Below are 16,073 nucleotides of genomic sequence, written 5' to 3'. Positions count from 1 at the left end.
GCTTGCATTAGTTATTACCCAACTTTGTTAATATACACCTACAATGACAAAATGAAGATTACCGGTGTATCAAATCCAGGTCGAACGAAGCGTATACTTATAAACAGTAGCTGATGAGACATCCAATTAAGCGTGCATTTCAATCTGACGTTGTCAAATAAAAATGCCATTTGTTACCCAATGTTTTGGCACAAGATGTATAGCAATGTAGTTCATACCGTAGGCTAGTCATTATATGTAATGAAAACCCCCTAAGCTCAGCGTGAAATGACGGAAGCTTCCGCCAGTGGCATACGATTTCACTTGTTAAATAATGTTAACACTGTGGAGAAGATAATAATATTACCGTCAAAGAACAACAAAAAGTTAAGTTTAATACCCCTCTATAATAAATTAAAGTGATTGTGCCGTAGATTTTCGATATTATTATTAGTCTTTTTTTACAAACTAATGGCACTCACTGTTACTTTCTTTACAGTATTTAGTTTTTGAAAAAACGCAATTCAAGATTTATTTATTACACATACTACTGAAGATCTATATCTTTTTTTTGCGATATAAATAAAATTGTACTAATTTGTTTTAGGCCTATTTTGTTCATTCGTGCGTCTTACCTCTAGCAACTAATCTAATCTTGGCACTTCGACATTTATTTCGTTATATAAGCTTCAAACACATTTTGTTCAGTAATTGCGTACATTTCTACAAACACTACACAACCAGACCAAAGATATATTTCGTTCTACTTTTTATTGCGAATGCCCAGAGCAACAAAAGCTAGAGGTGGTGTGTTGTAATTCGATTTAGTAGCTCGGTGTATATCACTTTCAGTAAACCCGATTTTCTCAAAGTTAGACTTTTTCAGTTAAATTGTACATATTTTTCTTTTTCTAGCTGCCAAACTGTAAGATATATTCCGTTCTACTTTTCTTCGATTGTGGTATGCACTCACGGGCGCTTTCTCAAAGACGGAACGGCACTTAAGAATTACAATATCGATGCCATTTGCTAAATATTAATGAAGAACATTTGCCGAATTAGGACATATTGCACTATAAGTGAAGTTAAAACTTGACAGACGTTATACGCACGATGCCGTTACACTCATGGTCGGCCTATCAATAAAGGGCCCAATGGGAAAACATGGCAATCTGCCCCACTTGTAAAGAAATTTAAAAATGGAAAAATCTAACATTATGAATTAAAATTCAAAGTAATTTATAATATAGAAAATGAAAAAAGGAAAGAAAAAATAAAGATCGATCTCTTGAATTTTGTTTCTTCGGTCTGTAGGATCTTGCCAACTTTGAAAGGAGCTTATGTTCACAATTTAAACAGATAACAAATTTGTTATTTGTTAAAGTTACTCAGCCGATTCTCGGTACTGTATCTATTTCCGAAGTATCATAGAAATATTTGGTAATACAACATCACATGTATCTATATAGTAGTAACTTAACCCTTAACCTAACCTTACACGATACAGGCACCACATGTGATATAAATGAGATGCTGTATTATGAAATATTGCTATAATAGTTAATCAACTCACAAGGTTTTCTAGAAGTTATTAAAAATAAAATAAAAAGTATAAATAAGGGATAGAAATAATGTATACAATTTGTCTGTGAATGTATTTCCTGTGATTGTTACATTAGGCCTACGCACTCATCACTGACTTATGGTGATTTATGCGCAGCGTAATTGGGAAAAGAAATTGGGAACACTAAGATTAGTTTATCTTTTAGAATAAAACTTGTATCAGTGTCTCCTATTTAATGCATGCTCATCCTTAATGACTGCGTTGGGTCTATTGTAATAATATGTCCAGAGTATGACTTTTTTATTGCAGCTTTTATTTCCAGTAATGCTAATCGTATAGTTTTCATCTGATAAAACACATCAAAGTACAAAGTAATGACATCAAATCAAATTAATTCGTTCTTTATTTACAACAACGATGGCTTCTGCACATGCATTTATCCTCAGATCCACTGGTACCAGTAATTAACATGGCAACACGTATTTTATACTGTATACATTACACAATCATTACAAAGATTAATCATGCACAATGAAGAGTAACTAGTGCCATCACGACATTTCCTCACTTTTAAATTTAAAATAAATTATCTTTTTCATTTAAAAGAGTCATGATTTTGTTTAATCAGACAATTATAAACTGTGGTTTGTTTTTTTCTTTAGTCTTCTATTAGAACATTTCTTTGAAAAAGTTGCAATCTCGTTTCATGACTATCAAAGCTCGCCCATAAATATCGCCAGATGAGCTAAGGAGGCTGAATCACAATTTGTAATATATCGTTATTTTCACTTTTTAGTACAATTTTTTATAATAAAATTCCAATGAACTATAAAAAATTAAGTAGATAACATAATGTTGTAAAACTACTGTAATCAAATACCAATATAATAAAACGGTGTTATTGCAGTGATACATACAATATATATTGCTCATGCGACTGGCTTAGGTGACATAACCCGAGGGAATAAATACGGTTAAATACGGTAAGTATGGCTGTATGTGTAGGCCTACGATGGAACATTAAAGAGACAGATAAAAGGTGGTGAGTGCAATTTCAATCTGATGACGTAATACACGTTGGTTCATTACTCGCAATCTTATCGTCTTTGTGTACGGTAAAATACCACAGTATCGTCTTTGCGTATATACTCGTGGAAATGTACAATGTACTATGCCTGGTCATTATTCCTACCTGGCTACTTAATGTAATAAAACATTAATAAAGATGCGATTCTAAATTACGTTCTTATTAGACACTATAGTTATCTGGCTCCAATTTGTACGGTACCCAAACACAATCAAAACTACATGGACGTTTGGTGCATTTTATTCGGCGTTTCTTATTGGATGCGTCGTAATCGTACATGCGTAATGAATTCTTTCTCATTCTCAGTTGTTTCACCTCCCGGTCTTCTGAACAAATACTGTGTTTAGAAGATCAACTGTTATTAGCATTTACAGAATCCGTATAAGAATCATCTTTAGTCTGCTTAGCAGAAGTAAAGAAAACACATTACCAGCGCACGTTGAGACAATCTGTCACCGCCTTGATTCAAACTTGGAAAACAACTTTAAGAAATCGGTTTAGCTTTTAACACAGGTAAGTAACCATATTTTATGTGTAACCATTTTAAGCAACGTAAATGTCTTAATGTTGTTGGGTGTTTCTAATTCCATTTGATTGTATTTCTGATTTATCTCATTATCAATTCCTACCCAAATTTTACCTCTCAAAATTATCATCAACATCATTATAAAAATCATCATAAATCATTGTCATCATCATTAATTCCTTTCAATTGATTATCTTCTGGGTTCATATTTAAAAACTGCACAGAGAGTACCTTATCTACTAATAACGTCTACAACGATCCCGACCTGCTGCTACTTGGTGGTAACAACATTACCTGGTTCATTTGATTTGTTATTTTCTTTCTGTGAAGCAACCTTAACCAAAACTTTGCTAATTACTTTCTAGTAAAATGAGTTTCACAAATCGGTTCACGTTTTGGATAAATTAGTCCGATAATATAAACACATTCCTCCATGGTTCATTTAAATGAATATGTATGGTATGGTATACCATACTATATATATATAATAACAAGAGCCAAATAACTTTTTAATGAATTAAGGTAGGAATACAGTAATTTCATATTTTTGTCAAACGCGTCAAATGGCCTTGCTTTAAACAGTATTGGGGTTAGACTATGATACAGACACATGTGATGTATAACATAATCTGCCTATGATACTGGACATTTTAATAATGTCATGTAAAAAAACAGTCCAGAATATATCAACAGCTTATTTTTCCCTAATTTCTATATCATCAGCGGAGAGAAGAAACCTAAAACTACTACATTTTCCTTAATACAGGCTTAATCGTTTAAGCAAATATATCAACACATGTTGCACTTAAGATAATCTAGGCTTAAAATATAAATCCTCAATGTGTACTTTTCTTAGGCATTTTAGATGCGAAGTACAATCGGCACCTTCGATGCTAATCAACCTTGCATTGTGTAAAAACGGATGATTTAAATAAAACAAATTATTATAAACAATAAATTTGCATTGGTATTATACCCATAATAAGCCTTACCAATTGTGAGTAATATTAGTATTTTTCAAAACACCATTCATTACGTACCGATAGTAAATTAATATTGAATACAATTTTTAGTTGTTTATTATTTTAGAATACACAAACTGTGATTACTACCTTTATTCTTCTATTCAACAACAATCATTTCTGATCTGATGATTTTGGATATTTTGAGTATAAATTGAATGAAAACTAGTTTTTAAATTCAGATTTTGGGAACATGTTTTAACAAGTTCACCCTCAACATTTGCATTTTCCACCGTTAGTGATTCTGTTTCATGTCGATATATCTATTGAATTGAAGATAAAATATTGAACTATATCTCAAACTGACTGTGCCTTTGGTAAATTGTACCCTGTGGACACACACTAAACACGGCACTCGACAAGTCTCAAAAGTCAAAAAGCTTTTTACTGTCATTAAACTTCCAACTGCTAAGAATAAGAAAATCCTTGTGTTTTATACGTAAGGCGCATTTATTTTTTAAAACAGCACATGTCATGAGATAATCTTGTACCAAAACGTACTATTATTTAACATTTATTTAAATAATATTTCTAATCGGTAATATTATATTGTGAAATGAATTCGTCAGCGGTACAACATGAATAGATTACGCGCGCATACAACTGTTGATAGGTACTTGTGTTTTATACGTAAGGCGCATTTATTTTTTAAAACAGCACATGTCATGAGATAATCTTGTACCAAAACGTACTATTATTTAACATTTATTTAAATAATATTTCTAATCGGTAATATTATATTGTGAAATGAATTCGTCAGCGGTACAACATGAATAGATTACGCGCGCATACAACTGTTGCATATTCGTGCATTTTTTGTTTCGAAAATAAAAGGAAATACAATCTCACAATTTTTAAAGAGGAGAGAATTTGTTTATTAAAGACCATTTGATGGACTTAAATAACATCTTATTTTTTTTAAATATTGAATATTACGTTTATAATTTTTTTTTCAAACAGGAACTAAAATTGTTACAAGGTCCTGTGTAGCGTGATTAAAATAGGTCTATAAATTGAAAACTAAGGTATTTGCTAATATGGAGTAGGCCTATACGTAACAATAAATACAACATTCTTTTTATTTGGAAAAAATAATTCAATGACAATGACAAGAACAGATTTAATTCATCTTTAGTTGATGGTGATAATATTTATATAAATTCAGAATCATAATAGGCCTAATAAAATATGTTCTACATGCATGATAAAACGTAACGAAGCATACATTGACTGATTCCAGGATTGGGAGAGATGTGGGATGAACATAGGATTATAGTATTCCTCATCTAACGGTCATTTTCTATCTTTGTTTACCTTTAAAAAAGGGGATGACATCGTTCAGCGTCATGAATACCCATTATGATGTACTGTATTCATATTTTGCAGTTACATTTTATAGACCAGTTTGCTAAAATTCTTTAATTGTAGTGTGGTTTTGTTTGATTTTAATGACAAAGTAGAAACATGATATTTACATAGATACATTTAAGTAACATTACGGGTTAATAGGGACGTACTTAGAGATTATTCCCAGAAGCCCAAAACCAACATATTACAGCCGATTCTTCCGAATTGGAATGATACCGATTGAGAATCGAGTCTACGTTCGGCTCACAATTACTAATTATTTTGTCGGATAATTAAATCAATCTTCTCTTTAAAATGTAACCAGGAAAATGTGTTTATACAATTTCATCTGCCCATTTTGACCAGTTTATAATTATTAAAATTATATTAATAAAATATATGCCACAATAAAATTATAAGAAATTAAACCCACATGAATGTCCAAAAGGTCATTTCTTGTGTTATATCAGCGCTATAATTAGTCAATACTAGTCATCGCTGTGAATTAATCCAAATTAAAAGTTATTCTAATTGGAGAGACCTACCTGTATTTAATTCGATATTCGTTAGTTATAGCACAGAATAGACACAGTGACTGCAGTTTTATCATACAGTTCCTTTGTCGTATGAAAGTAATGAAATGTTAAGGCTAGCGACTTCTTCTTACGACTGAATGATAGTGTTAATGAATTCTAATGAAACTTTACTAGCAACTAGATTAATATATTTTAAAACTCGTAGTTATAGTAAAGTATTAGGCCTACCCGACTCTCAGTGCTAATGCTTGCCCAGTATCCAATAGGAAAATTCCGTAATACAGAATCACATGTGATTACGGATAGCGGGAATCGGGTGAAATACAGTATGGTAATAAATTGATATTAATTAAATAATAGTATCAAGTGAATAACAAATAAAGCTTCTTGAGATTGATTTTGTTTCTTAGACCGTGACCTTATGCCTAGTGTAACAAACCTCAAACATAATGTATATAAGCATGAGTGATAAGAGGTAGGACATTTAGTTAGGGAGCTTTTGATTTGCGAGACCGACGACCAAACTACGTCATGTTAATTAATTGTGCGCATGCGGAGATATTGGGACGACACCACAGTTAGCGTAAAAGTTCTCAGGTTATCGCAAATGATATAGTATAGACATTTTTTGATGCACAATATTATTTTTTATAGCATGAACCACGAAGTTTTACCGTGCATCTGTTGAACTTTCCATCAAAAGTCCTACTAAGCAAACATTCATATTCTTTCGAATATGCTGCCTCCTAATAGCCCATTGGATCACGGAATAAGGTGAAGTACTACAGAGAGAAAGAAAGCGGTTTACGAAGTAAAAGAAAAAAGTGCCATAGAATTATCCTTCAAAATTACATTGTGAATTTATTAACCGTTTACAGCCATCAACAAAAATATTGTGGAAAGTATCACTATTTTGCCTGTTTGAAGTTGAGATTAACTACACGTAGAGTCATGAATGTCCTCACATGCACTAGATAAAGTGAAATAATATCTGTTTGACAGTCAATAAACGATTTACTACTGAATGAGAAATTTAAATCGTAATTCGATTGATAAATCTTAGGAGAAAACGAAGCCTAAAACGTGATGTTTAAGTAAAAGAATCTGAATTAAATCAATCAAGCTTGTTGAAAATAAATAGTGTACTGAGTAATGGGGGTGTGATATCCACAATGTAGTTCTTGAACTTTTTCCGCGCAGTTACCTTAAGATAGTCTAACTATAATTTATTAGGTACTTTGTCTTGCATGTACTTATAATGTGTACATTGGCAAGTTATAGGTCGTCATGTTTTACACCTCTCTGTTTGGTGAATGGTATTGGTCATATTTTCATCAGTACGGTGTTTATGTAGGTCTAACAGTCGTAGCTGGCTACTGTGGTTTGATGGTAACATAAGTTCAGATTCTAAATACATTTATTTATACGAAAAACTACATTTAATAGGAAAAACTTGTATTGAGTCACATGTGTCCATACTACAATTTTAAAAGGCACGTGATCTTGATACAATTTCATTTAAACCGACTGAGCTGATTGAACTGGCCAAATATGGTTTCTGTGAATAGTGACATGAGTCTCACAGAGAGATCATGACAACTGAATGCCTTAGTCCTGTATCATTCTATTATCCTTATCAAAATCTTGTATAACCTAATTTAAATGTCTATTAAGTCATCTGTAACTCTATTTAAGAATCTAAATTTATCAATTTTATTCCGGGTTTTGCATTATAGCAGTTAAGTTATAATGCTGATAAAGGTAACTTTTTATAATGCTTTCTCCATTTATCCTAGGTACTTTTATTGATATTTTTACTTTTTAAAAATATCTTTATTTATCATTCTTTTAAGGAGAAATATTTTGATGGTATACGTTGTACGTTTACACAATTTATTTTTCATCGTTATCAACCATCTGGACAGGGCCAAAATGTTACAGTCTTGTAAACGATTTCATTATATCATATACAGTATTATCGTATTCATTTTTCCCAAGTTTAACATGATTCAAAGGAGATTTACCTAGAAAAATAAATTATCGATGACAGTTGCTTTGCTAAAGTCAATATGAAATCTGGACAGATAAATAAACTCATCATAAACACAACCAACTGTTCGACAAACAGGGAATGGTAACTTTCATTACGAAAACAAAATGTAAAATCAGCGTACATCATCATCATCCTTCTCCTAATAATAATCAGCATCATCACCAATAATTTAATTCATAAACAAAGATATTCTTTGATTATGTCAATTATTAAAATCATTTTTTAATATACTTTTCTGAATTTTAAAAAGGTAAGAGCATTAAAGAAATATCTTTTATTTATAATCTTCTTATGATTATTGTGACACCTTCTGGGATGTCACAGCAGCAGCACAACAATACTGATCAGTGGGCCTATTACTCGCTCATTGATGTTTCAGTACGGTCACACATACTGCAATCAAATTGTATTGATGAAAACGTACTTAAGACATGGAATCACGGATCATGAATCGTGTAATACCCGAGGGATTTTAACAATGTAACCTTCTAAAAGGTTTATTAATTTAATCTGTGTAGGCTTTTCATAATTTATAATCATCTTTTGTCAAATAATATGTTATTTTCATAGCTTTTAATAACAAACACATTTTAATTTTTCATCATGATCTTTTACAAGTTGAGTTTTAATTACTTGTCGAGTCAAGGCAAGGGCACCGCAAACCACAAATAAATCAGATTCGAGACTTTTCCTCGACCATAGTCCTGGTGGTATAAGGACAAGTCTTCTAGGCTGAGGTCCAATGTACTAGCTCACATGCACATTAAATAACCCAGTGCATCTTTCGGAAGATCGAGAAGGGGATTCTGGTAGAGTAGAGTAATTTTATAATTTTTAAATTCATTCATATGGGCAGTGTATTTCTGCAGTGTCGAGCATTAAGATCTAAAAAGGTAGGCCTAAACCTCACTTCAAGTGAATAATAAGAATATTGAATATGAATATTGCACGTTCTACTTCAGATGTCGACAATTAGGCTATTGGACTAATAAATACCACCGAAAAAAATACAAATTTTTCAATGTGATTTCCCACTTTAAAGAATTCCTACCCCGAGAAACTTCAAAGGTTATGTTGAAGACACTTCTAAGGTTATGTTGAAGACAGAAGATTCAAGATTCAAGATTCTAATGTAAGACGTTAATGCAATTTTTAATAGTTTTACATTTTTAACAGTATTTTTAACTTTTTATCTTGTATTTTTAATCTGTTATAATACTGCACGTTTTTAAATTGTTGCAATATTGTTGTTTTAATCTACCAAGCAAAGTGAATTTCCATTTTTATGGACAAATAAAATTTCTTGAATCTTGAATCTTGAATCTTCATTGCTACTATAACTCTCGTGTAACATGACAATAATACCATCGATTTGTTCACGTGACTCTCAGCTTGGTGTTATTGGCAATTATATAAGCAAGTGAAATTTACCTCACATAAAGAAAAAGCTAATTAAATGTCGGTAATTAGGTCTATTAGACGGTAATAAATTAAGAAAAGTCATACGCTCATTTGTCAATGTAATTGCTCGTATATAATAAATTCCCTAGCACGAGAAGATTCAACATGTTCATGAATATACGTTAATGGTATCATGTAGTGCTTTCTAATAATTGGTATACAATAAATGATCAAAATATAGTAATTTAAGCGAAAGTTAATTATTGTGTACACGATTGGATACAAATCTGTTGTTTTCTTCAAATTCAGAGGAATATCGGTACATTTTACTATATTTTATAGACATCAATTTTGTGTCGATCACTGCCCTTTAGGCGTTCCGTACAAATCCAATTTTACAAAATCCTCTAAGAGGCTCGGAGCTACTGTTACTGTACCATCAAAATGAAGACGGTGCATTCTCATGGAAAGAGGGGGCGGCGCGCCGTCCGAAACACTTCATCTGTCCACCCTAATAACACTTACCTTAATCCTAAAAGTCAGTCTACACTACCAAACTTTATGTGACACAAAATGTGATGTGCCCATACATGGATATATCATTATCACTACCATATTTTGGCATATCACTACCACATTTGGGGACATCACACTTGTTTTGTCAAACTAAGTTTGATAGTGTAAACAGAGCTGAATTTTTCTTACAAAACGATAAAGTTTCTAATAAAAATCATTGTATGTATAAATAATTATAATTGCTTATATAGCGCTTTTCAAAGTCGATCAAAGAGCTTCAAACGTGTATCAAATTTATAAAATAAATTTCAGGTAAAATTACATTATGAATAGTTATAGTCTCGTAATTTGTGAAAGGCAAGAACTATTCTTTAAAAGTATCATCATTTTAATTAATATTTGTTGAATGTCAGGATTTTAGCTTTATTGATGTGCGCGTACCGTTCTTGGAAAGTAGTTTAAATATTTGATCTTAGCTAAAATTATCACTAAACTTTATAATAACAAAACGATGTTAGTTGTTATTCTAAGGTTTAGATGTTAATGCGACACATTCTCAACAAAATATGAGTTTATTTCTTCATTGACGCAAATAGACCTATTATATACAGTAATATTTTGTTTTGCGTTTCTATATATAATTTTAATGTCATCAAAGAAAGAGATAAATAACCTAAATCCAATTAATCAACCGATTAGTCTATTTCAAGTAAAGAGTCTTTAAATCAAAAGTCTTCCCATTGTGTAACATTATTACTTTATTATAGACACATTGTTATTTTTCTTTCAAAATGCTAATTAGGCCTATATGTAGGCCCTAATGAAAATAATATATCCTTATTGATATAACCAGACCTTAATATGCCAGCATATGATTAATAGGCTAACATATGATTTCAGTACATACGACCGTTGTTAATACTACCAAAAACATTTAAAAAAAAAGTTTGTCAGCCTGACCCCGGGGGTCGGGTCTAGTCTCCAGGACCCCTCGGAAATCCTCCAAAACGGTTTATTTCACCCCATCTTACCCATGGACCAACATTTTTTCAAAAAAAGAAGTGTGTGAGGACATAAAAAAACAAATACCAGGTCGGAAAGGTCATGTCAGGTCATAGTTACCCCCCCCCCCCCATCTCATCCATGAACTAAATTTTGTCAAAAAATTTTGTATGTGAGTAAATAAGAAAAAAAAAATAAAAAATGACAAAATATGAGGTCGGGATGGTAAGACCCTCTTAACGTGATCCCTTCATTTTAATTTCAACCGACGTCATCCATACTAAATTGGTAGAAACATAGTAGGCCTAGTATATTACGTATCACATACCAAAAGGGGGAAGGTGTGCTGGGGTACAAAGGAATGGAACTGTAAGAGGCTCTGACATAACCTTTACTACCTGGTATTTTGTCAGTTTCGGACTTTTTTTTACCGATTTTGGTATGGATGACGTGGGTTGAAATTAACGTGAATGGGGCTATTTTAATGGCAGCTGACATGACCTTTCCGACCCGATATTTTGTTAGTTTTGTTTTGTTGTTGTTATGTATTGACACACTACAATGTTGTACAAATGTTGGTTCATGGGTGAGATGGGGTGAAATTAACTATAACTTTATAGGGGGCTGACATGACCTTTCCGACCTGATATTAAGAACAAAAATATATCATTTTTTTTATGTCCTCACACACTTCTATGTTTGTACCAACTTTTGTCCATGATTCAGATGGGAATTTTGTTGGAAAGTCTTTTGATATTATTAACAACATTTAGGGGTCAAACCTTTTGGGTGCAATGGGGTGAAATCATATGTAACGGGCTCCCATACTATAATTTTCTAAAAATAACTCTCTTTTTCCAAGTATAAATTTGCTACATATACATATTTTCGTAGTTTGCTTATGGTGTTGTAATATTACATTTTACAAATTACATGACCGAACTGTTTTTGTCGGCTTTATGCAGCTCAAGTTTGCATTAGCTCGGTGTAACTGCCTTAAAAAATCTAATCTTAGGTCTAGGCGATTTTACTTTCAGTGGTTATCGAATTCCGGAAATCGTCGGTATTATGTATTGATGCGTTCCTGACTTAACATGAGCTCAATCGAGTTTTGCATGTGATATGTTCAAATCGGCGATTCTTGCAAAATGTAGGTGATGTGTGCATAATATGGTCAAACAAGCGACGAACGTCACTATCTTTCTCATTTATTAATTTTTGCCACGTTCTTTCTGTGTATTATTCATTCTTATTCGATTTTATTATGATATTTGTTATCATTTTTGGGTACGTAAGTAGTTCAAATGTCTGTTTTGACAGCAGGTCTACATGCTTATTTAAGCAGGGGTGGTTAAATAGAGTTCATCAAATACACTTGTGTTCCGAATAAGAAACTTTCACGTTGCAACCTTCTTCTACAATTCTTTAATTTTTTTTTTTTCAGGCCGATTTATTGGACACAATGGAGGATGACGGGAATACTTCATATTATGACTATGAAAATTACACCGTTCCAAGAAATTTTACAAATGATGATATTGCGAAAATTGTTCCACTTATCATAATTTTCGTTATATCTATGATCGGAAATATAACGATACTAGTGACGTTATTCCGGAATCGCCAACAGCGGAAATCACGAGTTAATTTATTGATAATGCACCTATGTGTCGCCGACTTGCTTGTTACGTTAATTATCATCCCACAAGACGTTATCTACACATTTACTATCGTTTGGTACGGCGGAATGTTCGGTTGCAAGATCCTAAAGTACTTGTCAAACATGGCGCTCTACTCAAACTCTTTCATCATTATTGTTATTAGTTTTGACCGTTACGCGGCGATTATTACGCCGCTGAGCGTCCAGAAAGCAGATACACGATGCCGCATCATGCTCCAAGTTGCCTGGGCTTTAAGTTTTATTGTTAGCCTACCAAATGTAAGTTCTGGTGAATCATAACAAAGACATACACATGGGTATATAAAAATGAATGCAACTTGGAAGGTTTTAAGCTATTTTAATCACCCCATGTTTTGCAGGGTCTAAATATTGTAATATAAGTACTGAACCTAACAAAATGTTCTATCTTGTGCATTTGTTACTTCGGAATCTAGGAGGGGCCAGGCCGACTCTCACCGCCACTTCTGAATCCGCCTATAGGTATTCATTTATAAATGAATACGTCTACACATTTTATCTAGTGGTTTAGTTTGAATTGTTTAATCCGGGAACTTTTGTGAAGTTTGTCACTAAGGTCATAATGATGGCTAGGATTGGTGAGAGGACTACAGTATTAACATCACAATTATTTATCATAATTATTCTTTCTGTTATAGTATTTCATATTCGAGGAGTTAGTAAACTATTATGACCCAACATACGTGCGATGTGCCAGTTATAATTTTGTTGATGCGCATCCAAGGTGGGCGCTCGTTCATCACTTCACGACATTAGTTCTCAGTTACCTGTTGCCGTTGATTATCATCGTATCCTGCTACGTAGGAATTGTTGTGAAGATCTACAAGAAAACGTTTCAATCCAATCGTAAGTAGTAGATATAGGTTCACATTCAGATAACTGATCATGATATCATAATCAGTTTATTCACAATATTTTCGAGTTTATTTAATTAACTAATGATTGTATACTTTGCTTTATTTCAGCGCAATTAAATGGCGGTAAGAAAACGTATGTAACATTACGACGCTCTGGAACAAACAACATACCAAAAGCTCGAGTGAAAGCTGTCAAACTAACCGCTGCCATCGTGGTTGCATTTATTATTAACTGGACGCCGTACTTTGTTGCCACTACCACCGTAGAACTGAAACGGAACGAGTCCAACATGACATGGCTAACGGAACAAACCCTGTTTAGTTTTGCCGTACTAAACACGTGTATGGACCCGCTTATTTACGGCTTATTCAGCATAAAATTTTCGCGTGAATTTCGAAGATGCTGCTTGTGTATGAGACGCCGAGGACATCGAGCGAAAATAACGACGCAATCGACCATGGCGACGGCGATGACGATGCGCGGCATGTCAGGAGGAAGTGAAATGTTACAAATCGGCGAACAATCACAAAATACTAGAACGGAAGAGGACTGAAATATTTTTGGAAATTTTTTTCTCGAAATTCTGTTATATTGTGAAAAGCAACAAATGTGCCTACTTTAAAATAGTATCGGTGAAGCACGCACAGTGCTGTGTATCATCGTATTGATAAATAGTGCACTAGACATTAATCGTTGAAGAATCGTCTTTACATGGCTTTTCCACTTTACAGAGGCTAACGATTTTTAATTAGACAACAAATGAAACACAACATTATATGTTGGATACAAGTACGTCTGAAATGGTTTATAACATCATCTTCAGATTCCAGTAGATGGTAATTATCTGATGTGAAGTATAGAAAAAAAAAAACATGTAAAAACATTTCAAATTGATTCAGTTTCCTCTCAAAATAATTTTGCTAAGAATATGTAAGATAAGGTTCTGCAAAAAAAAATAGTTTTAAATAGGAGCCCTAAATAAAGATACTAAACTATATATTTTATATTACTTACCCAATCCTCCTACATCCACTTGCTTTTGTAACTCGGGTTCCTTTTTTCACTGTGTCATGATATGCGCCATTGTAGGTACAGTGTGTTTAACTCGAAATGGGTCTTATTCAGTACAGTTACGCCACCCGAGTATCGATGCTGTATCGCCACATAGGACAATACTTACTCAAATTCCGTAATACCCGTGCCCGTATTATGGGTTAGGTTAAAGGAACGGACTGAAGTAACTTGACTGAGAACCATATTTTAACAGCATTGGTTCTAAAACGGACGCATCTACGACCACGTGACCGAAAACAGTTGTCAACCGGTAGCCTAGATTGTCATTTAAAATTACATTACGGCAGAAATGTTCTTATCCTGTGAAACTTTTTTGTGATTGCACCCAATAACAAACTTTAGGCCTACAACGAAGATGGATAGGGTGGGTTATATAGAAACATATAGTAATACTTTTTATTTTAATAGTCTCACTGTTGTATTCAAAACAACATGACATGCTGAATTTACCTTGATCATCGGTAAAACAATATCGATTGAAATTTTGACATTGACTGCTGTGTGTAAAGAAATAACTTATTTTGGTTTATGTATGACTAGATTAAAAAGTAAAGTGTTATGCCTATAGTTGATTTCACAATGTATTATAATTGAATAGGCTTATTCGACATTATCAAATATTTGACGTCGACAGTAGGTAATTTGTCAATAAATGTATAACTTAAGACAATTTCTAAATGTTTTATTTACACGGCTGTAGCACATGTATTGCTCATTTTGTAGTTCAAGCTACCTGGTAGAGCTTGCTTTGTTGCTTCTGAAAGTAGAAACTCTCGATTTCGTTACGAAAACGAATAAATAGAAAAAAAATAGTCTTGATGGTTGTAACGTTTAAATACATCAAATTAGTTCCACAATGATATTATTATTATTTAACAACAAACATAGGCTATAAATATTTACAATGAAATATGTAATTTAATTGCACTATGCTCTAGCAAACAGAGAACTTTTTGATAATAATAGCACACCTGTTGATAATATTTGTGATAAATGAATTTATGCTCAAAGCAATTTAAATACCATGTTATAGGTTAATCACATGTGCTACTACACTAAAGTGACATCAAACGTGATCCCATCTTTTGACATGAACCCACGACCACATAACCAGTCACGTGACCAGGAAGTATTTTTAAAGAGAATCAATCAAGAAGAAGTGAAACAATCTGTTTACCATCAATTTGTCATTAATAAACATACAGGAGTATGTTGATATTAAATTGATGATGTCGGTGTGTCAGCAGGTAATGTTTAAACGCTCCCTCCCCCTCCTGCCTGCTTCACAATAGATAAGATGTGACATCTTATCTATTATATTCACGCATACTCATTCAGCTACGCGAAAAGATACGTATAACCAAACCAGATGGCCAATCACAACGCAACAATTAAAAAATTATCACATT

The 16,073-nt window shown here is 32.9% G+C and overlaps 1 protein-coding gene across 2 annotated transcripts; it reads left to right on the top strand.

Moving 5' to 3' along the window:
* The first annotated feature begins 2,778 nt into the window (after positions 1–2,778).
* On the top strand, positions 2,779–15,551 carry LOC140062548 (adipokinetic hormone/corazonin-related peptide receptor variant I-like). 2 transcript variants are annotated; one of them, XM_072108812.1, is made up of 4 exons: positions 2,779–3,143; positions 12,478–12,972; positions 13,371–13,578; positions 13,698–15,551. In XM_072108812.1, exons 2-4 carry the CDS (start codon positions 12,496–12,498, stop codon positions 14,141–14,143), a joined length of 1,131 nt encoding a protein of 376 aa, XP_071964913.1. In that variant the 5' UTR covers positions 2,779–3,143; positions 12,478–12,495; the 3' UTR covers positions 14,144–15,551. The 2 variants fall into 2 exon arrangements, with proteins under 2 accessions (XP_071964913.1, XP_071964911.1); XM_072108810.1 differs by lacking the exon at positions 2,779–3,143 and having other exon boundaries at positions 12,353–12,972.
* Positions 15,552–16,073: the final 522 nt, after the last annotated feature.

Source organism: Antedon mediterranea, chromosome 11 (genome assembly GCF_964355755.1).
Source record: "Antedon mediterranea chromosome 11, ecAntMedi1.1, whole genome shotgun sequence".
Classification (NCBI taxonomy): domain Eukaryota; kingdom Metazoa; phylum Echinodermata; class Crinoidea; order Comatulida; family Antedonidae; genus Antedon; species Antedon mediterranea.
Note: the sequence above shows the minus strand (reverse complement) of the source record. Positions and strands in the feature narration are given on the sequence as shown.